Raw genomic sequence first — 23,261 nt, 5'->3', positions numbered from 1 at the left:
GAAGAAGCAGGATGGAAAAATGTACTCAAACTAATTTCTAACAGTGAATGTGGTTTTCATTCAGGAAATTATATTAATTCCAAAGTCAACAAATGTTCAAAAATCTACAATGGCCACCTTAACTTGTACTAGAGCTGTGCAAGATTTGGAAATGTATTTATTTAACAATGATTCCACAAACACTCTCTACTGAGAAAATACCAAAGCAAATCTTTATTTTCATGAACCAAGTGCAGAACATGTTCATATATTTTACATTTGTCTTCATAAGATTGACAAACGGACTTAGTGAGAACAACAGACAGCCATTTAATTGTGTTACAAAATGTACCTTATTTCATTTATACATAACGGTGGTGATTGAGGCATGGCGGGTAGTTTTTGTATTGCTTAGGGTAGAACTTAGACAAACAGATGTGGTTTAGATGTGCAGAGTTTGGGTGGATCAAGATGGGGAAAAATGATTCCCTAAAGTTGCCTGGTATAATATTTAATGTTGTTGTAGAATATCTTTTTCCGCTTCACATCAACTCTCTAGGACTGCTACAGGTACATTATATTCTGTCACCATAGTATAACATTATAGAAACTCAGTTGGGGAAAGCAACCATAAAAGAAGTAAACTAGTACAAGTCGTCAACATCTATAAAACACAATAAAACATAATGATTGTTAAAATATTACAGGAAGACGAATATTCACGTAATGAAATTCACATAATAAATTGCACACCTTCTTGTGTCCATTCCCTAGAAAGTTTAGAGGCACATTGCAAGTTGTATTAAACCCAAAAGAAAACATTTATAGTATATTATTGCAGCTTACCAATTCTTAGATGTGATAGCTGCATTAGTTTCCTTTTTAAGGCTTTCTTTCTTAGAAACCTAGAAAAGTGACGGCAGAAGAAAGACTGAGCAATCCATCTTATCTGTTTTTCTCTTTTTTTCATTAACGGACACAGCTTCTGATCTTCATAACCATTGGGTTATACTGCCCCTTACAGGAGTAGGACACTGGGTAGAAAAAGAATCTGGCTACGCCTATGGGCAGTCCCAGGGGGTAAACTCCCTCTCCCTGCTATAGGTACTTAGGTTTTTCTGCATAGTCAGGAGTAAGGACCTAGTTCCTTGCTGGGATCTCTGGTCCAGGCAAATTTTTTTATATATAATTTTTTTTCTCCTGGTTTTTTCCTGTGAGTTCTACAATCAACTGCCGGACTGGGCGATGGGCTGGATAATCTAGATCCAGTGGTCACCCCAGTCTGGCCAGCGAGCACACGCAGACCTCAGCTTGGTGCTCGGTCGGCCGCGACATAGATGTGCCTGCTGAGGGGGAAGTCTCCCCACTGGCTCCTGCGAGAGGCTTCTTATAGGGCAGTGGAGGAAGCCCAATCAGGGGACACATCCAGGCTTGTAACTACCCCAGGAGGCAGATTATAATGCAAAGGATTCTAGGAGTGGGTATAAGTTTGGGGGAAGTGCGTGACACAGTGTCTTTGGCGAGAGCAGAGTCCCAGGAGGGAGAGAACGGCTGTCTCTCCCCTTGTCTGAGGAAGCGGATGTCTCGGGGTGTCGTCTGAGAGCCCAGAGAGTGCTGAGTTGAGCTGAGGGGATCCGGTGTGCCGAGAGCCTGCGGAGAGCAAGAGGGGTCCAGTCCCAGGAAAGCCTACACAGGTTGTGAGTATTGAGGATAGCCCCTGGGGGTCTGCTTAAAGTCAGAGGGGACCACTCAGGAAGAGGTCCTGGGATCCAGCGTCAGCTAGCTGAGAAAGGGGGTACCTAGGTTGAGTGCCCTGAAGTTACAGAGGGGGTACATAGTCAGTGGACCCCGAAGAGTTCAAAGTTAAATGGGGCACCTGCGGTTGGGGCCCTGAATTGTACAGAGTGTCAGTTGAGAGTTGCAGCCATACAGGAACCTACAACGAACTACCTCAATCCAGTGCCAGGCTGGGGGGAGTAGTTAGCGACTGTGCAGTGCAGCAGTGTCAGTAAGTTCTAATATCCACAGTCCTGGATCTTCTGGACTTAAAGTCAAGGATCCAGCACATCTATCAAGCTACAGTGTGTTCTGAGAGTCAGTGAGCGTTGGTTGGCGTCGGCTGGCGTCAAAGCAGCGCCAACGGGCATTTTTCTTGGATAAAGTCCCATGTGTATTTAGTTGAGCCTAAAGGAGTATCCCACTCATTCCCTTCTCCCATCCCCTAAATACAATAAAAAACCACAAAACCAAGATGCCGGAGTTGTCCATGTCTCAGTTCTCACACCCAGGGTCGCAGATCACATGGGCTGGAGAGGTAACCAGTAACAATGGCAGACCCACATCAGGCTCAATGCCTGAAAAACCTGCTACATTTGGGGGCTCGTCCTGGATTTTGCCATTAGTTACTGGGCCCAAGGCAAAAGGAAATGTCAAAAAAGTCAATTTTTGTGTCCGGAATTGCTATTCAAGCTCCAGGCCGGGTGTGAGACTGCAACTGCGGGAGGCAGGGAGAGTTGGTTGAGGCTGGAATCCCACAAGGAGGGATGCTTGTGGCAATGCAAATGCTCCAAGAGAGACTGTAAAGTGACCAAGATTTTTCATATGGATTATGAAATTTGTTCTGCTATCAGGAAATGGAGAGCAGGAGGCAAGTGTGTCCGGATGTATGAGTGCTGCAACTGCTTAACAGTAAGAAGTCCCAGGGTGGGCAGTGAAGGTGGCGTCAAGGGTCCCGGGGAGGACAGAGAAGTGGAAGCCAGAGGTCCTAGTATGGACAGTGAACATGGAGGCCGGGGGCACGGGAAGAGAGGTGCCAGGGGCCTGGTGGTGGTGCACGCTATGTGGAAGGATTTTGACTGTGCATTTGACAGCGGGACATTTATTCTTTATAGTTGCTGCACACATACTGTGGGCATTGTAGTCGGCCATGCCGAGAAGGGCAGGGGGGCTAGTCCCAGAGCCAGTATGGAAGATGAAAATTGCACGTGTGTGGATAGGAAGAGGAGTATTGGCCGTGCAACCGGCAGCAGGATGCTACTCTTGCCAAGCAAGAAGGGACAGCTGGCTTCAGTCAGGAAAAGCATAGTGGAGGCCCTAGTGCAATTGAGATGGGCAGATGTGTGTCTAGCAAGTGACACAATCCGCTTTGCAGTTACTTCCCAAAGGTTTTCAGCGAAGCAGCATGGCAGGGGAAAAGTTACAGTACTGCGCAGGAAAGTGTGCAACGTGCAGGTCTGCCCAGTGGGAAGAGTAACCGCCCAATAGGCGAAAGGGTGGAGATAGCGGAAACATCGGGCCAATCAGGAGTGATCCAGGGGACCCTATTAATATCCCCTCCTTCGGGTGCGGCCGTGCGGGAGACACGTGTAGGAGAAGGAGGCATGTCGTTCATGAGAGGAGCGAAGAGTGTTCCCGCTATCACTGCCACCATGGGCGAAAACCCTGCGGAGCAAAGCCAGGAGCAGATCCACCTGCCTGACCCCCCCCCTTGTCTGGGATACCGGTATCCAGATGGTGCCAGACGGCAGACTCACGTTATGCACCGAAGGAGGTCGAGAGTTCCTTGGAGTGGTATGTCCCCAATATGCCACCATTACTCTAAAAGTGCAGGCGTAGGTTCAATGTGGGCAATGTGGTGATCTGCTGCTCAGGGCAGAGAAGGGTGAGGGCCGTCTCAGGAAGCTTACTGTTATGTGGGAGACCGGCCTCAGTCAGGAGGTGACGGGGAACGAATCAAAGTTCCTCCGCGGTGCAGGAAGGGGCATGTTCAGGCTGATGATGCAGCTGGAGTTCCTGCCAGCAGTCAGTGGGCCTACAGTCTGCGGGAATGGAGTTTTGTCGCAGAGCTCCATAGGTAGGGGATCCGTGTCCACCCAAACCATAGGGGAGTGGCCAAAGATACCTACAGCGAGGGCCATAACGGGATCCGCCCCTATTAATGTTCCACAGCCTGTCAAGACAGAAGCCACCCAGGTGTCATCTTTCAGTACCAGCAGTGAGGGAGAGAGATGCCCTGTTAGAGTTGATTCCCCATCCTTTTACATGAAGTACGGGTCCTTTGAAGAAGGCATGGATGATTGGGGATCAATTGATGAGACCGAATGGGAATGGGGATCAGAGGCTGGGAGCAGCTCCCCAGGTCCCGAAGTGACTGTACCCTTAGACCAGGAGGCCAAGGAAGCCATTGAAAGGGGGGAACTGGCCCAGAAATTGGGGTTCTGCGACGCCTACGTTACAAGGGTCCCAGACCTTACCCCACCAGGGAACATTGCTAGGGCCAGGGACCAAACTACAGCGTATGAAGAGATGATACAGAGAATATGCACCCCATTTTCTCCACCAGGGAGGGGTGACCGGAGGACCCTCCCCCAGTTGTCCAGGATGCAGCGGTGGATGCAGAAAAAGGTTGCATTGGTATATGGCTATGACTACCCTTATGCACCAAGGGAAGTAATGCTATTGGTGGAGAAATACAGGGACTTTTGGTGCTATGAACTTTTTTGGGACTACCTATTTGTCCCTAAGCCTTACAGCGACTCCCCAGAGGAGGGACTAAAAGACAAAGTCAGCAAGGTTAAAGTTCAGTGGTATTACAGGCGCTCCATCTACATAGACAGGGTGGAGGTCCATCGCCCAGATGGGTCAAGACATGCTTGGTCCATTCGGGTCAAAAATGAGAAAGGGGAGTATGTCCAAGTGACCCATCCAGAGTATTACATCTGAAAATTGTCAGCATTTCATTAAAAGGAGGAGTTTCAGGAGCAAACAAAGGAAACATTTGTGTGGCCGGCCGGCTACCACAACTGACCAAGGAAATGTTTAAGTGACATAATGCTGAATTCAAGTTTACACCTGTTTGAAGTTAAAACAGACCCCTTGGGCCATCGGGCCAGGGTCCTTTCAGAAAATAAAGTGTTGTGATGTTAGACCTTTTGGGACCATCGGGTCCGGGTCTTCTGGAAAGCTATTTTTGTATGCTAGGTCCCTTGGGCCATCGGGCCAGGATCTTTTGTGGATTACAAATGGCTGTGTGGGACTTCATCCACAGTCTCTATAGATGAAAAGGTTGCTACAAAGTTCAAGTGTCCAAGAACTTTGGTGTGGGGTCCCCTGCTGGACCCCTGTGATGTTTTCCTGACTCAGCAGGACTGTAGGTCATGAGAGATTGTGACCTGCCCTGTTTCCTCACTGAAGTGCTTAAAGGGACAGCAGAGGGCTCTGCGTTTCACTTCAACAAAGAGGACTCTCTTTAGATAGCTAGTGTTAGGGGACAAGCTCTTCCAGTTAAAGGAGGATCCCGGCGTGTCAAGACACTGGTTGGCAGAGGCAGTCAGGGAGGGAGTGGAAAGGTCGCCCTTACATCCAATGAAGGAGGGTCTTTCCACTCAACTGTTCAGATCGTTAGGCTTGTGTTCATATGTGATGCAGTTGACTAGTTTTTGCTTCCTTTTCTCTATACAGGTGGGACCACCTTAGAGCTAGACAGTCAGGATGTTTGCACTGTATTTTTCTTTGTTGTTCTCCACCAGGTAAGTTCATTTGGTGGGGGGGTGCATCAGTTACCATGCACCTTAAACTGTGTATCATACATGTACAGCAGAGTGTAAAGATATATTTTTCCACGCTCATTTATTTTTAAATTTGTTTTTCCCTTTTCCCCCTTTGCAGGTTTGTGAGATATTCCTGATTTTTGGCAGAATTTTTGATAGGAGGCGGCTGCCTCAGAGTCAGAGGGACCTGACTCATTTTGGTGTGGGGTGGGTGTAGCACCCTACAGGTAGGTGCTAGGTAAATGTATAGTGGACCTTGTCTGCCTAACAGCAGGGCCATGATTTGTTTAGTTAGGGTGTCATGGGTTCCAGATGTGCCTGCTGAGGGGGTTCTCATAGGGCAGTGGAGGAAGCCCAATCAGAGGACACATCCAGGCTTGTAACTACCCCAGAAGGCAGATTGTACTGCAAAGGATTCTGGGAGTGGGTATAAGTTTGGGGGAAGTGCGTGACACAGTGTCTTTGGCGGGAGCAGAGTCCCAGGAGGGAGAGAATGTGTGTGCTGAGAACCTGCGGAGAGAGAGAGAGGGGTCCAGTCCCAGGAAAGCCTACACAGTTTGTGAGTACTGAGGATTGCCCCTGGGGGTCTGCCTAACGTCAGACGGGACCACTCCGGAAGAGGTTCTGGGATCCAGCGTCAGCTAGCTGAGAAAGGGGGTACCTAGGTTGAGGGCGCTGAAGTTACAGAGGGGGTTCGTAGTCAGTGGACCCTGAAGAGTTCAAGGTTAAAAGGGGCACCTGCGGTTGGGGCCCTGAATTGTACAGAGTGTCAGTAGAGAGTTGCAGCCATAAAGGAACCTACAACGAACTACCTCAATCCAGTGCCAGGCTGGGGGGAGTAGTCAGTGACTGTGCAGTGCAGCAGTGTCAGTAAGTCTAATATCCACAGTCCTGGATCTTCTGGACTTAAAGTCGAGGATCCAGCCCATCTATCAAGCTACAGTGTGTTCTGAGACTCAGTGAGCATTGGCTGGCGTCGGCTGGCGTCAAAGCAGCGCCAACGGGAATTTTTCTTGGATAAAGTCCCAAGTATATTTAGTTCAGGCTAAAGGAGTATCCCACTCATTTCCACCTCCCATCCCCTAAATACAATAAAAACCACAAAACCAAGATGCCGGAGTTGTCCATGTTCTCACACCCAGGGTCGCAGCTCACATGGGCTGGAGAGGTAACAGGTAACAATGGCAGACCCACATCAGGCTCAATGCCTGCAAAAAACCTGCTACATTAGCGAGGTCCAGGCCGCAGATTCAGCAGTCTAGACCGATGGGAGAGGGGCAACCCTTCTCCCGAAAAAGTTCTGTGAGGGCAAAGAAAGCTGAATGCGAGGAGATGGAGGCTCCCTCTGAGGTAAAATAAGGGATGGAAGCTGCGCCTGAGGTGACAGAGGCTGTCTATGAGGCGATATGAGTGATGGAGAATGTCTGTGAGAAGATGGAGGGTCCTCTGAGGGGACAGAGGCTGTCTATGAGGGGATATGAGTGATGGAGAATGTCTGTGAGAAGATGGAGGGTCCTCTGAGGTGACAGGCTGTCTATGAGGAGATATGAGTCACAGAGAATGTCTGTGAGGAGATGGAGGGTCCTCTGAGGTGACAGAGGCTGTCTATGAGGAGATATGAGTGACAGAGAATGTCCGTGAGGAGATGGAGGGTCCTCTGAGGTGACAGAGGGTGTCTATGAGGCAATATGAGTGATGGAGAATGTCTGTGAGAAGATGGAGGGTCCTCTGAGGGGACAGAGGCTGTCTATGAGGAGATATGAGTGACAGAGAATGTCTGTGAGGAGATGGAGGGTCCTCTGAGGTGACAGAGGCTGTCTATGAGGAGATATGAGTGACAGAGTGTGTATGTGAGAAGATGGGGGCTCCTCTGAGCGGATATGAGGGATGGAGGCTCCTCTGAGTTGACAGAGCTTATATAATGTTGTGTTTCCTCCTCACAATGTCCTTCTCTCTTTGAGTGCGTGTGTCCTCCCTCAAAGGATCTTCTGACAACAAAATTCTCTGAGGAGACTTTATATAACAAAGGAACTTCTACAATGTCATTATTACACACAGCCTCCAAAATGTCCTGTCACCAAATAGTTCTACACTTAGAGACTGCTGTGTGTCCTGTCACTGAACATTACTACATAAAGAGAGTCCAAAATGTCTTGTCCTGGCAATATGGAGGTAAGGCTTTGTGTGGGTGTGGTTTTAGTTTTTTTGTGGTGACACAGGAGCCCCCATTATCTCCTATTGCCCGGGGGCCCCATGAGTTGTCAGTCTGCCCCATACCTCCTAGCTCATTCCTACAGTTGCAAAAATATAGGGGGTGAGATACTGGCCAGATCACCAGTTGAAAACAGAGCAAGAAAAAAGCCAAATAAAATAAAACGAATGCAACCACCACATCTAATGATATAATACATTTTTGGTTTTGTGTTTAATACCCCTTTAATAAAAAAAAATGTTTACGGTAAGGTAAAACACATAAGTAAGGTAAAACATGCAAATAGGCATTTAAAATACTTGATTATATAGGCTGAAGTTAACAAAGAAAGGGTTACGTGGGCCTCAAAAAAAGAAAACAATGACAGTGTATGGCCAGCTTAGGTGAAAAATTTTTTTTCCATTACTGTTGGGTTTCTGTTGGACGTAACTTGGCAGAAAAAGAGGGTTAAGCCCCATTCACGCTGGCAGCCATAGGGCAGTAAAAACAAGCAGTTAGCTACTTTTACCTTCTAAAGAAGTACATCCAGCCACTTTGGACTGTACAGATGCCATAGCAAAAATTATAACCCTGGTTGTGTTTGGTGGGCAGCACTGCAGCCAAATACAACTCATTTAAGTGAATAAGGCCGCACGGCAACTGCATCCTGTGGCGCCCTGAAGTGCGCTTTTCAGGGTTAACCACTTCTGGACCGGAAGGATTTACCCCTTAATGACCAGACCATTTTTTGCGATACGGCACTGCGTTAATTTGTGTGGTTGTGCGGCGCTGTGTAAAATTGATATCCTTTTTTCCCCCACAAATAGAGCTTTCTTTTCGTGGTATTTGATCACCTCTGCAATTTTTATTTTTTGCACTATAAACAAAAAAGCGACAATTCTGGAAAAAAAAAAACAATATTTTTTACTTTTTGCTATATAACATTCCCAATAAAAATTTTTTTAAAAATCAAATTTTTACATCATTTTAGGCCAATTTGTATTCTGCTATATGTTTTTGGTAAACAAAATCCCAATAGGTGTATAGTGATTGGTTTGCGAAAAGGTTATCGCATCTACAAACTAGGGGAAAGATTTAGGTAATTTTTATTTATTTTCTACTAGCAATGGTGGCGATCAGTGATTTTTAGTGGGACTGCGACATTATGGCGGACAGATCGGACAACTAACTGACATTTTTGGGGGGGCCAGTGACATTACTACAGTAATCAATGGTAAAAATATGCACTGTTACTGTAATAATGACACTGGCAGGGAAGGGGTTAACACCAGGGGCGATCAAAGGGTTAAATGTGTCCCTGGGGGGGTGCTTACTAACTGTGGGGGAGGGGGTATGGGCTTGCTGTATGAACACAGAGACCTGTGTTCCTAAATAAGAGGAACACAGGACCCCTGTGTTCATAACTGACAGAACAGCGGTCTGCCGTGTTTACAACGGCAGACCGCCGTTCTGTCTCCACCGGGAGCAATCGCGGGTGCCCGGCGGCAATCGCGAATGCCGACCCCGCTGATCAGCTTCCCCTGTGGCGAATGGGTGCGTGTGCGACCCCACTAGCGGTCCCGAAATGACGTACTTGTACAGAGCCGACCTGCCGCACTAAAACTACAGCGCCTGGTAGGCAAGTGGTTAAAGGAGGTGAAGAGCAAACACTCTCTGAAAAGTGATCCACCATGTAATGCTTTTCAGTGGGTGGCAAGGGCTTCTGCCCATTGGTAAGAGCCCCAATGCTGCCCACGCACTGACAGTTTATATGATTTTGAATCATCCGCTGTGCCTATTAAAGTTGTGTTATACCTGAAGCAGCTAATTTTTGGCTGACAATTTGCCGCTCAGGTCCTTTAAACTTCTTGCAGTGGATGGTGCTGTCGGCCTCCTGCTTTTGGGCCCACAGGGCAACCCACTGGGGGAATTTTATACAGTGTATGGCCAGTTTTACTTTCCCCAGTGCTGATATAGATAGCTGACATTTGCTCTAACCCTTGTCCACTAATAAAAAAAAAAACAACCAAAACAAAAAGTTCTGGTTATAAATTAATACAATTGTTAAGCTTACCTATGAAAGGTTTACATTTACTCCATTATTTGGCTTTACTGACAATGAACTTATAATGGCTCATGGGAGCCAATTCTAGGCAGATACATCTGGGCGCACCTCTTTAAGTGATCTCTGTGGTTTTTGGCACTCGGCATAACCACTACTGAGGCTGCAGGACTACATCTTGTCTTATTTCAATGGTGAACCAATCGTTTCTCACCTTATATGCATGGCGGGGTGTTTTCACACTGTTCAGTCTCCTCCACCCGATTTGTTTGTCCATCAATTGCTTCACATTTAAACAAGGGTTTTCCCCAGAAAAAGACATCCACAAATTTTGTGGGTGTTTCCACCGTCAACCTAATGTGAGGAAGAAAGGGTGGACAGCCAGAGTAAAGAAAAACTCCACTATTTGTTTAAAAGTGATAGCACGTCATGACATCACAGCCTTTTGAAATTACAAATTGTATTTCTTCATGTATATAATTCAGAAAAAGAGATAGACATTTTATGGAGTTCATGCCACACACAATCAGTACAAGAACAAATTATATTTTTGTCTGCTGCTCTATGTTTAATACATTGTACAACATCTTACCCATGAAATCTTCTGAAATATGACATCACTGGCATTTCCTAGTGAAAGGATTTGTGAACTGTGTGAATCCTTAAACAAAAATATTCCTCCTGGAGTTCTCATTTGTTCTAAACATTGCAATAATGTAAAGGAAGCTAAGTCCATGGGCCACAGTTTAACGCAGCCTAAACATGGAGGAACCCTTGAAAACCCCTGCTGATGATTACCATATCTTCAGCTCACTGCACCTTAGTGCAATGGTAACGGGAAGAATGATACTTACATTGGTGGTCATTGGGAAGAATGATCCTTACATTGGTGGCCATTGGGAAGAATGATCCCTACATTGGTGGTCATTGGGAAGAATGATCCTTACATTGGTGGTCATTGGGAAGAATGATCCCTAGATTGGTGGTCATTGGGAAGAATGATCCCTACATTGGTGGTCATTGGGAAGAATGATCCCTAGATTGGTGGTCATTGGGAAGAATGATCCTTACATTGGTGGTCATTGGGAAGAATGATCCCTAGATTGGTGGTCATTGGGAAGAATGATCCTTACGTTGGTGGTCATTGGGCAGAATTCCCCTCTTACAGATAGCTAAAAAGATTAATGGTGTCAATGGGAACTTATCTGAGAGGCAGAAGATGCTCAATGCCTAAGGAACCCCTAGCGACCTCTGGAGGAACCCTAGTTGAGAAAGGCTGGTTTAAAGCCTAACTAAAATCAAAACACAAAAATGACTTGTATGCTTCAAGTTTTAACACTCATTGCATCCCATTTCTTTAAAATTCTGTGCACATTTAGTCCCCATAAATACCTTGAAACTATAATTTTCTTGGGAGCGTTAATTTCCTTTATGCCTGTGTCTAATATTATTCCTCTTGCAATATATCCTTTTGTAGCCACCTATTCAGATACACTGAAAGCGGAGAGTGTAAGTGATGTGTTGAGTAGTAAGTCTGAGTGAGAAGAGTATATCCCTTATATCCCTATAGACGAGCATGTTCCTTGCTGCTGGCTACTGGTTGATGCAAAACTTAGCTGTGCTTTGCTGAACAGTTGTTTGATAACTGTTACAGAAGCAGGTCTGAGAATGTAATCAAGCAACTATATTATACTATTCAGTAGCCAGCTCCCTCCCTGGAACATGCATGTCTAAAAGATGAGTGAGATGTGTTCTTTTACTTTTACAATCAGCAGAAAGCTGATGTATAACTCCTGCTGTCTGTTATGAAAAGCAGGAAATACTAAGAAAGCAGCAGAAGCTACAGAGAAGGACTAAGAATTTGCACACATTTTCAAAGTAATACAAAATATTTCAACAATACTAATACAGCATTTTGAGTCAGTGATTAAGCCTGTGTACAATTACTTAATGTAAGGAATGTTACTTTAATACTCCTTAAAGAAATGGTGCTCCAGTGAAAGCAGAAAATAGCTCATCATGTCTGATCTTTGAACTACCTTATTAAATTTAACATGTACCTTGCTGTGTTGCATTTTATAGAAATATGATTTTACATCTCAGACTATAGTGTAGACATAGAACAATCTGTTTGGTAGTTTTTCAAAGAAACAGAAATATGTCTGTGTTTGAGTGGATACTTCTCAAATTGATGACTTGGTAACAATTACGCAGGCTGTCCTCAAACAATGGGAACTTAGATACCATTGTTGTATTTCAGTTGACTATTGTTTAGTCTATTGTTGTGTAACTGTAATAAACAACAGATTGATATAAAGTATGACATGTATGATATCAGAGTGCCATCTTGAGGTAGAATTTGAGAATGCCTCTCTAATTGAAAAATACAGTTGGAGCAGTCTGTTGTCTCTGTAGCTAAGGTAAACAAGTTTGTAACCGTTGTCGACAAAAAAACAACTTGACAACCTGACATAGAAAAGGTTGTCAGGCATAAGCTGGACGGGATTCCATAATGCCTTAGCACCAAGGAAGGTCTGTGCCAGAACAGAAGAAGCTATACCTGATGACACTTTCGCCTGATCTTGATCTCCACCAATTGCTTATAGAAGCTTGGGTCCTCATTGTTACGCAGATCATGAACACACAGTAACCTGAGTTAAGTAACTTTTATGCATACTTTTACTGTGTATAGACCATAGTTTCTGTGTATCTGCTAGGCATCTTCATTTTGCTTATTATATCTGTCAGTATTGTATTGTATTCCCAATATTGTAATCGTTTTGTATGTACAGCATATTTGTATAGTAAAAGCACATTTATTTACTGCAGGAGGTCTGAGCTTCCTCGCTTATACCGCAAAGTAAACTTAGTAGATGGACACAAGCAAAACATTTGCCCATGCAGTAAAAAGAAAATATTCAATAAGTTCCAGAGACCAACCTGCCTATACTCACTTTGCTCTTTGCTCCCCCTCTACTCTTGCTGTTACTGGGAGAGAAAAGAAAATTCCCCGTACTTTTAAGATATGGGGAGCATACAAATTCCGCTTAAAATGGTTATAAACCCTTACATATAACCAATTAAGGGACTATCCTCAGGTGATATGCAGAGATGAAATACTGTACATCCTCCTACATAAGTTGTATCTGTTTATCTGCAACCTTCTCTTCTCTACATCCATTAAAAGTGCTGAATTTATAAGTTAGTCTAAGAGTTAAGAAAAAAGAGGGCAGAGAGCTGAAGTTACTGTACACTCGTAGGAGCTCAGCGAGGAGAGCTCTGGGAGCCGATTGGAGGGAAGGGGCACACCCACCTCCACACAGCACACAGGAAAAGAGCTGAGGCTGCCAATCTGCTGGAGATCCTTTCCCTGTCACCTTTTTTCTCTTGATGTCAGGAAAAAATGTCAGAAGTGACTCAAGCTGATAGCAGAGGAACAAAGCAGCAGACAGAAATGAAACTTAGGGGTTGATTAAATAAAGGCAAATAGGCTATACACTTTGCAAAGTGCAGTTGCACTCTGCAAGCGCAGTTTCTCCAGAGCTTAGTAAATGGGGTAAAGCTTCACTTTGCAAAAAATACCCAATCACGTGCAAAGAAAATAAAAAACAGCATGTTTCCTTACACATGACTGGATAATGGAAGTCATCAGAGCTCTCCCTCATTTACTAAGCTCTGGAGCAACTACTCTTACAGAGTGCAACTGCAAATTTAGTTGCCTTTAGTAAATCAACCCCTTAGGGTTTTTAATGGAGACACGCTATAGAGGGATATGCTTTGTTCATATTTCATGTCTGAGGTTTACAACCACTTTAATCTTAGTTCTGTATGTTCACCTGCAGAAAAAGCATACCCAGCTCCATAGAAGGTCAATAGGAATGTACTCATTGACCAGTTTCAATTCCTCTCTATCTACCTAATGCATCACCAATCACATTCAAACGTCCAGGGCAGGACTGAATCTGATTGGTGACTGCAAGAAACTTCTTAGCACTGTTTAAATCAGGCTTCCTGTATGTGAGAGGCAGCAAGCAGGGTGTTCCATCATCACTAGCAGGCAGGTTCCAGGATCACCAGAGAAAAGGAAGTGAGGAGAACCAGATGGCTATGCTCTCCTCAAGGTTTAATTTTCAATTTTAATTGGAGTCTACCTTTAAATCAGTAATGTTACTTTTTCAGTAAAAGCAGCAGAATTATCACACAGATGGCAAAGAACGGCGACACAGTTGGATACTGTAGGAATGACTTACGGGTAATCTGGATGGTTTGGCAAACACTCTCTGAATCTTTTTCTCTCAGATGGTCCACATGGGGAGGAACAAAGTCCCCACTCGCTCCATTCTGTCCAGGTACCTAGGTTTTTATCTAAAAACATTGCAAAGCATAAGCATTTTGAACACCTAAAAAAATATGCCATACACATTTCTTTGGCCAGTGACCATGTTTCATTTTACAGTCTAAATAGGGGTCTAACATAAAACAAGGTCAGATTCAATTAAATTCCAAAGTGGCTTTTGTAGAAATTAGTCGTAAAAATGTTATTTTAAAGAAAAAGGGTCTGCGGTAGGTAAAGAGTTTGATTAGAATGATTGTTACGCTGTGAAGTGACATTAGACATACACTATATTACCTAAAGTATTGGGATGCCTGCCTTTACATGCACATGAACCCTAATGGCATCCCAGTCTTACTCCGTATCGTTCAATATTGAGTTGGCCCACCCTTTGCAACTATAACAGCTTCAACTCCTCCGGCAAAGCTGTCCACAAGGTTTAGAAGTGTGTCTACAGGAATTTTGACGATTCTTCCAGAAGCACATTTGTGAGGCCAGGCACTAATGTTGGATGAGAAAGCCTAGCTTGCAGTCTCCGCTCTAGTTCATCCCAAAGATGTTCTGTCGGGTTGAGGTCAGGACTCTTTGTAGGCCAGTCAAGTTCCTCCACCCCAAACTCACTCATCCATATCTTTTTGGACCTTGCTTTGTGCAATGTTGCACAGTCATGTTGGAACAGGAAGGGGCCATCCCAAACTGTTCCCACAAAGTTGGGAGCATGACATTTTTCAAAATGTCTTGATATGCTCACACCTTAAGAGTTCCGTTCACTGGAACTAAGGTGCCAGGCCCAACCTCTGAAAAACAACCCCACACCATAATCCCCCCTCCACCAAATGATTTGGACCAGTGCACAAAGCAAGGTCCATAAAGACATGGATGAGCAAGTTTGGGGTTGACCAACTTGACTTGCCTGCACAGAGAGAGTCCTGACCTGAACCTGGTATTCTCAAAGGGTATTCTTCTTCTTTTTTATGGTTTCTGGTTGTGAAATCAATCCACGCAATGTAATTCAACAGTAAGGGGTCTATATATAAAATGTTTGCTGAATGAATGTGATACACATCTGTGGAGCTCCAACAAAACTTGTATTATACTGTATAACTATGTCATATAATTGCAAGTGGGAAAGTTTGTGTGGATACAGTCTTAAAGTGACTGCCTTTTTGGTTTTGCTTCACTCAATTGGTATATTGCTTATGATTTATTACTGTTTTCATTTGCTTATGATAATCATGTGTTGCAAGACTGCAGAAAAAAGGTTCTGATGCAGAATATGTGCTTAGATAAAGTGTTATGTTCTTGGGTCCTTTGGTTCCACTTGGGTCCAGAGAATAAGAGGAACTGAAGGTGTTTTTGCTTCCGGTCACTTCTGGATCCAATCTGGGATTTGGATCTTTATTGTTTTATTGAATCATGCAGCAGTATTGGGTTTGAGAAAAGCTGTTCAATTGAATATATAGGTATTGTAAAGAAAACTACTGCTAAAAAACATTTTTGTTTCTGCATGCTTATGGACTTATGTTTGAATTTTAAAAATGACAAGAATATTATTGTTAACACCTCCAAGGGTCCAAAAATAAATAAAATGGGTGGAGACTTTATCTAGTAGTTTATTTGATTTTCTGTAGTTATTCATGTTGACTAAAGAGTATCCCCCCCCTATTTATGCCTCTATCCAGATGTTCTACTTGAAGAAATGGCTAAATCCTTGCATGGAAATCCTTGTTGTTTTAATGCCACAGGAGGTCCTGTGATGATTCCAGAAGCTTTGCTAAGCTATCATCCTAGTACACTTCTCTACTCTAATATAATAGGGAGTACATCCTTAATTATAGACAGGTACTAAAAACTTGTTGTAAGGGAGGGTATGCTGAAGTATTTTATTCATTGTTAACTCCTGCCAGTACAGAACGACCAAACTCTACAGTAGTTAAGGCTGTCGGATCTACTTTATAGTGAGTCAAAAATGTGCTATATGTAGACCATGTTGCGGCTCCACATATTATTTCTTGGGATACACCCTTGAACTCTGCCCAGGATGCCACTAGGCTCCTCATCGAGTGAGCTCTCACATTGGTTGGAGGTTCTAAACTTCTTGCCTCATAAGCCCTCTTGATAGTCTTGACCAGCCACAACGCAAGTGTTCTGGTAGATGCTCCTAGCTCTTTTCTTGTCCCACCTGGGATGACAAACAGGTTTTCTGTTCTTCTGAAAGGGGCTGTTCTCTGTATGTATACTTCCAAGAGAGACTCGACATCTAACTTGTGCATCTGATTAGATGTGTCTCTCTAGTACGGGTCTATTAATGTAGTATGGGTCTATATTCATAATTGATTTACAGAGAACTTGGTATTATTTGTTATTACGTTTGATAGTTAAAAAGTTCATCACTTCTGTGTGTGTATGTATGTATGTATATATATATATATATATATATATATATATATATATATATATATATATATATACACACACACACACACACACATTTCTGTATAGTGAATGGCTCTCTCATTCCTGCATACATTGATCTTTCTGACCTCACAGATGGTCACATTGTCTCAGGACCGTTATAGTTATTATTTTGATAGAACTGGACAAAACCAGCTTATTGGCACCTTTTTTCAATCATAAATACAATACCAGCTTAAGATTGAGTCAGAACCTCTTTCAGGACATAGCGAGTGTGCCTGGATATAGCAGAGACTGTCGATTCCAAAACTTTCTGATGACTTCCGAAGTTGAAGGGTTCCCTGGATTGTAAATGTATTTATCTATATTATCATCTGTGTTCCATCTTTAATCGTAGCTTAGTAAATCTTTTTATTACTTTACTACTTGTGTGTGGTCTTAATTATTGTACTTCATCCACAAATCTGAAAGGGTAAATATATTGAACCTGCCAATAAATGAATATTTGTAACATGAAAATAAACCCTTTGTTACACTCTGCATTGTTGGGAGAACGATGTCTTGTTTCCGATAAAATGGTTTGTTTACCTTCGGCAGATGTTGGTCGATTGCCGATCTGGTCGATTGCCGCTTCCCCTACAAAATCGCCCGCCAGTTTGATCTTGTTCAATATTTTCAGCACTTCCGGTCTCTGAGGATAACTCCGCTTCTGCGCTCTCTGCCCATGTTGTTATTGCCTTGGCTACTGATGTCAGTGCCAATGATGGCTTGCAGGCACTTCCTGCGCATGCATATATTTTCTTTGACTCTATATCTATCGATCTTTCTGAAACATCTTTGAAGGAAACTGTATCATCCATAGGTAATGTGACATGTCTGGCCAATCTAATGACAGCTGCATCCACTAGTGGGGGCACCTCCAGTGCATGGACTTCTTCTTCCTTGAAGGGATACATCTTCTCAAACCTGTTGGATAAGGACGGTTTTCTGTCTGTCTTCTTCCATTCATCATAGATAATATCCTTCACCTCCTCAATCAACGCAAATGAGAGCAACAACCTTTTTAATTGTGGATAATATTTTCTAGTTTTTGTGAGTTGTGTGATTTCCTCTTCCCATTCAAGAGCTTCTCCTATTGCTCTTACCAGGGGTATACCACATATTGCATGTTACCCAGCAACCCTGGATCCTCTCCGCTTACCTGGCCTCTGCTGCTTGCACCTTCTCCTGTCTTGTGCACCTGGCTTGTCTCATACTCCCCACTATAAAGAGGGGGTGGGGGGAGGGAGGGGGGTCTGCCCACACTTCAGGTGTCCCCCAATTTCTGCCGGGCGCCATTTTGGATAGGTTAGTCTGCAGCACAAACAGCGCATCCATGATGTCAACAGCCTGAGGGAACCCTACAGCCATGGAGAGCCAGAAAGAAGGGGAGAGCAACCCATGTCATAAGAGGAGTTGCTTACCTGTCCCCAGGGACCAGTATCCGACCCCCAGTGCCTGGACCTGGGGGAGGCTTCCCTCGTATAGGCGGTTTACACCCGAACGGAGGGAATTTTGACACAGGAGAGGCTGAACCTGTGTGGCTGGCCATATGAACCCGACAAGGTAAGGGCAAAAATAAAAATCTTCTTTCCATAGTAATAACCAGCGTTTGAGGAACAAAAAGAATGCCGCCTTGGGGGAGGTGACTCATTTAAATAGTATAACCAGTCACGATTGGGCGAGGGGCGGAGCTTATACCCATACGTTTATGCTTTCATGCTTGTGTCAGGAAAGGTATTATTGCCACTATTATACAAGATAGATATAACACAGAATAGGGCAAGTTTTGTTGGAGCGGTGTGGATGTGTGTCACATTCGTTCAACAAACTTTTTATACATAGACTCCTAAGTGTTAATGGTTTAATTTGTAATTTTACTGTACTTTGGTGCAGGCATATGTGCACATCATATTCAGGTTCTGCTTCCTACTTAAGAGTGCTACACAATGATTATGCATTACTGTTCCTCTCTCTCAGTGCACGTCCACCAATCTTGTCTATATTAGATATAGTAAAGTGTACCCGTACCTTCACAAAGTGCATAACATATGATTACAATACATATATAAATTATCCTGATTATTATATAACAGTGAAGTGCTGACATTGTAACAATAAATATTACACAATAAAGTTTTGCACTAAGGTTACACCCCATGGCAGTGGAGGACTTGTGGGAGAAAACTGATTATGAAGGTCTTGGGGTAAAGAAACTAAAAATTCTTTACTGATGGGTTTTAGCATTGATGCCAGTGAGCAAATATAATATTTTATTTGAATTAAATTATGAAAATGTTATTATATTGTTGGCATTTTTTTTTTTTTATTGTATGCTGTGATTGGAACGTGGTGAAGACCGTAAGATACAAAAGGAAACAGATTTGGAGGGGATATGACAGTGTAGAGGGATTACCTTGTTTCTCCAGACCCTGGAGAAAAAAATGGTGGTAGTGGCAATTTTTTATGTTGCAAGATATTTTTTTATCAAACACATATCTACAACAAAAAATACACTAAAATGGATAACTTTATACCCAATTAAACACAATATTATACCCAATTTTGTGGTAAAATATAAAAGGTTGGGTTGCCTCAAGTGGATCAATACCAAACAGGCCAGGTCCTAAAACTATGCACACCAATGGAATTGCAAAAAAATGCTACCCAAAATTCTCTTTTACAGGTTGTCAGGTTAGAGTTACCTATGAATTATGGCCCTAAAATGATTGCTGTCATTGCAACATGCTCGATGATACCTCAAATGTGCGGTACGTGTGCTCACCCTACGCTGTGTTTTTTATATGGGGTGTGTGCGTGGTCAAAATTTTTTTGAATTATTTGAATTTATTTTATATAGATCTTTTTCTTTTTGTTACACTTTTTTTTTTTTTAACTTTATTTTTTGTGACTTTATTTTTTGTTGCAAGGGGGCTGTGATAGCATGGGCAGGTGACAGGTACTCTTTATGAAGATGTTGGGGGGTCTTTTAGACCCCCAATGTCCCCCTGCCCTCTAATGCACCTATTCAAACACAGATCGTCTCTGAATAGCTACAGCCTCAGCTACAATAGACAAGGAATGACAACCGTAAACCTGGAAGTGACATAATACACATTGCTTCCGGGGGGGGGGGGGGCTGGGGAATGGATGTTTATCCTGCTTTAACTGGGGAAGCGGTTTCCCACAGTCCCAAACTCCCCAGAGGAATGGAAGAGCCTGGGAACCACTGCGGGTGCTGCCAGCAGGAGAGGGGTGTGCTTTGAGAGCCCTTTAAAAGTGGTTGGGTGGCTCTAGAGCTGCCGGATCACTTTTATCAGCAAGTCCTTGCCTCTTAAAGCTGGCACCAAGCTCACAGATGATTGTGAGCTTCAGTAGTTAACTGCTGAATTTTATATTTATTTTATATCATGAAGAACATAACAGGAGAAGCTGGAGCACGCAAAGGTGGTGGGAACACAAAAAACTCCCAAGTAGAAATGAACAGAATAAAGAATGATGGCACCGGGAATAACTCAGGCCACCATACTTCACTCCTACAGTCCTTTAGCTGGACTGACTCTTTAACCACTTGATCTCTGGAAGGTTTTACCCCCTTCATGACCAGGGCATTTTTTATTTAGTACTGCGCTATTTTAATTGACAATTGTGCAGTCTTGAAACACTATATGGAAAATAAATATATATCATTTTTTTACACAAGCTTTATTTTGGTGGTACTTGATTAACACTGTGTTTTATTTTTATTATATAAATGGAAAAATACAGAAAATGTTGAAAAAAAAATGTTATGTTCTACTTCCTGATATAAAAAATCTCCAATAAAATTCAATTTCGTCATTATTTTAGTCCAAAATGTTCCTGCTACATGTATTTAGTTAAAAACAGTATTTATCCTGAGCTCAAGTGGTATGCGGGAGAATGAGTGGTCTATGTGATCCTTAATATCACAACCTAAGGTCTTGCTGCTTCCCAGCAGTCTTGGAGGCAATTGCTTCCATTTTTATTGATATGCGTGTATACATCATATGTTTGTGGGTATAATGTATATTGTTCTTTTATTTAAATAAAACATTTTTATAGTGGTAATGTATTTAGTTAAAACCAAACTGCTTTCTTGGGGACACTATACTATTGGGGACACTGATATAGTCCTGATCGTGATTAAGATACTGATCTGTACAGACACAATACGAGTAATGGCGGTGACCAAGGACTTATAGTGTGACTGTGATAGTGGGTGGGTAATCTGGCACTAACTGACACTGGCTGGGAAAGATACTAACTGACCGCTAGTGACACTAGTACAGTGATCAGTGATAACACTGTACACTGTCACTGTACATGGCAATGGCTGGGTGACAGGGCAATCAAATTTTGAAAAAAATATATATATATTTTTTACTTTCTGCTATGAAACATATCTAATAAAAATTGTAAAAAATTGTATTTCTTCATAAATTTAGGCTAATATGTATTCAGCTACATATTTTTGGTTAAAAAAAAAAAAAAAAAAAAAACCTTTAATAAGTGTATATTAATTGGTTTGCGCAAAAGTTTTCGCGTTTACAAACGATGGGGTATTTTTAAAGAATTTAAAAAAAAAATGTTTTAGTAGTAATGCCGGTGATCAGCGACTTATAGTGGGACTTTGACATTGCGTTGGACAAATTGGACACCTAACTGATGCTTTTGACACTTTTTTGGGGGCCAGTGCCATTTTTACAGGGATCAGTGCTAAAACAATGCACTGTTATTGTACTAATGACACTGGCAGGGAAGGGGTTAACATTAGAGCAATCAAAGGGCTAAATGTGTTCTCTGGCAGTGCTTTCTAACTGTGTGGGGGTTGCTCTGACTGGGGGAAGACAGAGATCAGTGTTCCTGTTTAGCAGAAACACAAGATCTTTGTCTTCCTCCCTGTGAGAATGGCTATCTGCCTTGTTTAGATAGGCAGACCGCAAATCTGTGTCTCTCGGGAACGATGGCTGGTGGCTGGCGGACCAGGCTAATTGGCTCCCCCCTCTAGCCAATCAGCATGCACCCTCTCGAGCCCCCTGCAAGTAATGACCTACAGGTACATGATTTTGCTCAGGGGAGCCAACTGGCCATAGTAAAAGTACATTAGGCAGTCAGCAAGTGGTTAAAAGGTGCTTGAAAGGGTTGTAGAATGTACAGTGCCACTTTTTGAACATTTCAGGCGGGGATTTGGTTCAGTAGAGCTGATTCAGGTTTTTGGATGGAGGTACACTGCCCTACTGACACTGTCCACTGCCCTACTGAAACCTTCCACTGCTCTACTGACACCATCATTTGCCCTACTTTTTTGTCCACTGCTCTATTGACACCATAATCTGGCCTACTGACATGTCCTCTACTCTGCGGACACCGTCCACTGCTCTACTTACACAGTCTTCTGCCCTGCTGACACTGTCCTCTGCCCTGCTGACACTTTCCTCTGCCCTGCTGACACCGTCCTCTGCCCTGCTGACACCATATTCTGCCCTACTGACACCATCCACAGCCCTACTGACACCATCAGTTTCCCTACTTTTATGTCCACTGCTCTACTGACACCATATTCTGGCCTACTGACATGTCTACTGCTCTACTGACACCATCCACTGCTCTACTGACACCGTCCTCTGCGCTACTGACACCATCCACTGCCCTACTGACATCATCCACTGCCCTACTGACACCATCATCTTCCCTGCTGTCATGTCCACTGCTCTACTGACACCATATTCTGCCCTAGTGATATGTCTACTGCTCTACTGACACCGTCCACTGCTCTACTGACACGGCTCCCTGCCCTACTGACACTATCATCTGTTGTACTGTCACGTCTACTGCTCTGCTGAGACCATATTCTGGCCTACTGACATGTCCCCTGTGTGCCTAACATTGTCAGCTGTTCTACTCACACCGTCCACTGTCTTACTGATACTATCCACTGCCCTACTGATACCATTTACTGCTCTACTGACACCATCAGCTGCTCTACTGTCACGTCCACTGCTCTACTGACACAATATTCTGGGCTACTGACCTATCCACTGCTCTACAGACATGTCCACTGCTCTACTGACACCATATTCTGGGCTACTGACACCGTCCACTGTCTTACTGACATGTCCACTGCCCTACTGAATCCGTTCACTACTCTACTGACACTGTCCTCTGCTCTCCTGACTGACAGTGTCCACTCTTAGGGTAGGCTAGGTTCGTATTTTAGCTGTGACATTTTATTATAAAAAAGTGGGGGGTACTGCGCAGTACCCCCCACTTTTTTATATTTCTAACACTGTATGGTTACCAGTCCTGGTACTAGCAGCATCTGGGATTTTCCACACCCCTTTTATCGCTCCTTTCAGACAGCGCAGGACTCACCTTACCATTTCTGTGACATTTTATTATTTGAATCATATTTTATGGGTAAAGGAATGCTTTTGCCTTTTTTTTAACCTTGCCCCTTTAAGTCCCCCCATTGTTAACACAATTTGGCTACAGCCACTGTTCATCACAGAACGCTATGCACGCCTCATTACTATTATCTTTGGGTCACCCAAAGGTGATCCAGGTCTTTTACAATCCTATAGCGTGTACTAGGTCTGTGCTGTGATTGGCCACAGCCGATCAGCAGGCATACATCCAAAATCATTGGCTGTAACATGCTTACAAACTCATACT

At 43.5% G+C, this 23,261-nt stretch overlaps 1 protein-coding gene across 1 annotated transcript in view; it reads right to left on the bottom strand.

Moving 5' to 3' along the window:
• Nucleotides 1-492: 492 nt before the first annotated feature.
• The window catches only part of LOC309559646 (properdin-like), a 95,263-nt gene continuing 72,494 nt past the window's right edge, over nt 493-23,261 (bottom strand). Inside the window, exons 8-10 of the mRNA XM_082262993.1 lie at nt 14,032-14,146; nt 9,996-10,135; nt 493-643 (exon numbers count right to left, since the gene is read on the bottom strand). Coding sequence (XP_082119119.1) covers nt 9,997-10,135; nt 14,032-14,146 — 254 coding nt within the window. The 3' untranslated portion in view covers nt 493-643; nt 9,996. The remainder of the gene's footprint in view (nt 644-9,995; nt 10,136-14,031; nt 14,147-23,261) is intronic.

This window comes from Pelophylax lessonae (assembly GCF_965119305.1).
Source record: "Pelophylax lessonae genome assembly, chromosome: 7".
NCBI lineage: Eukaryota > Metazoa > Chordata > Amphibia > Anura > Ranidae > Pelophylax > Pelophylax lessonae.
Note: the sequence above shows the minus strand (reverse complement) of the source record. Positions and strands in the feature narration are given on the sequence as shown.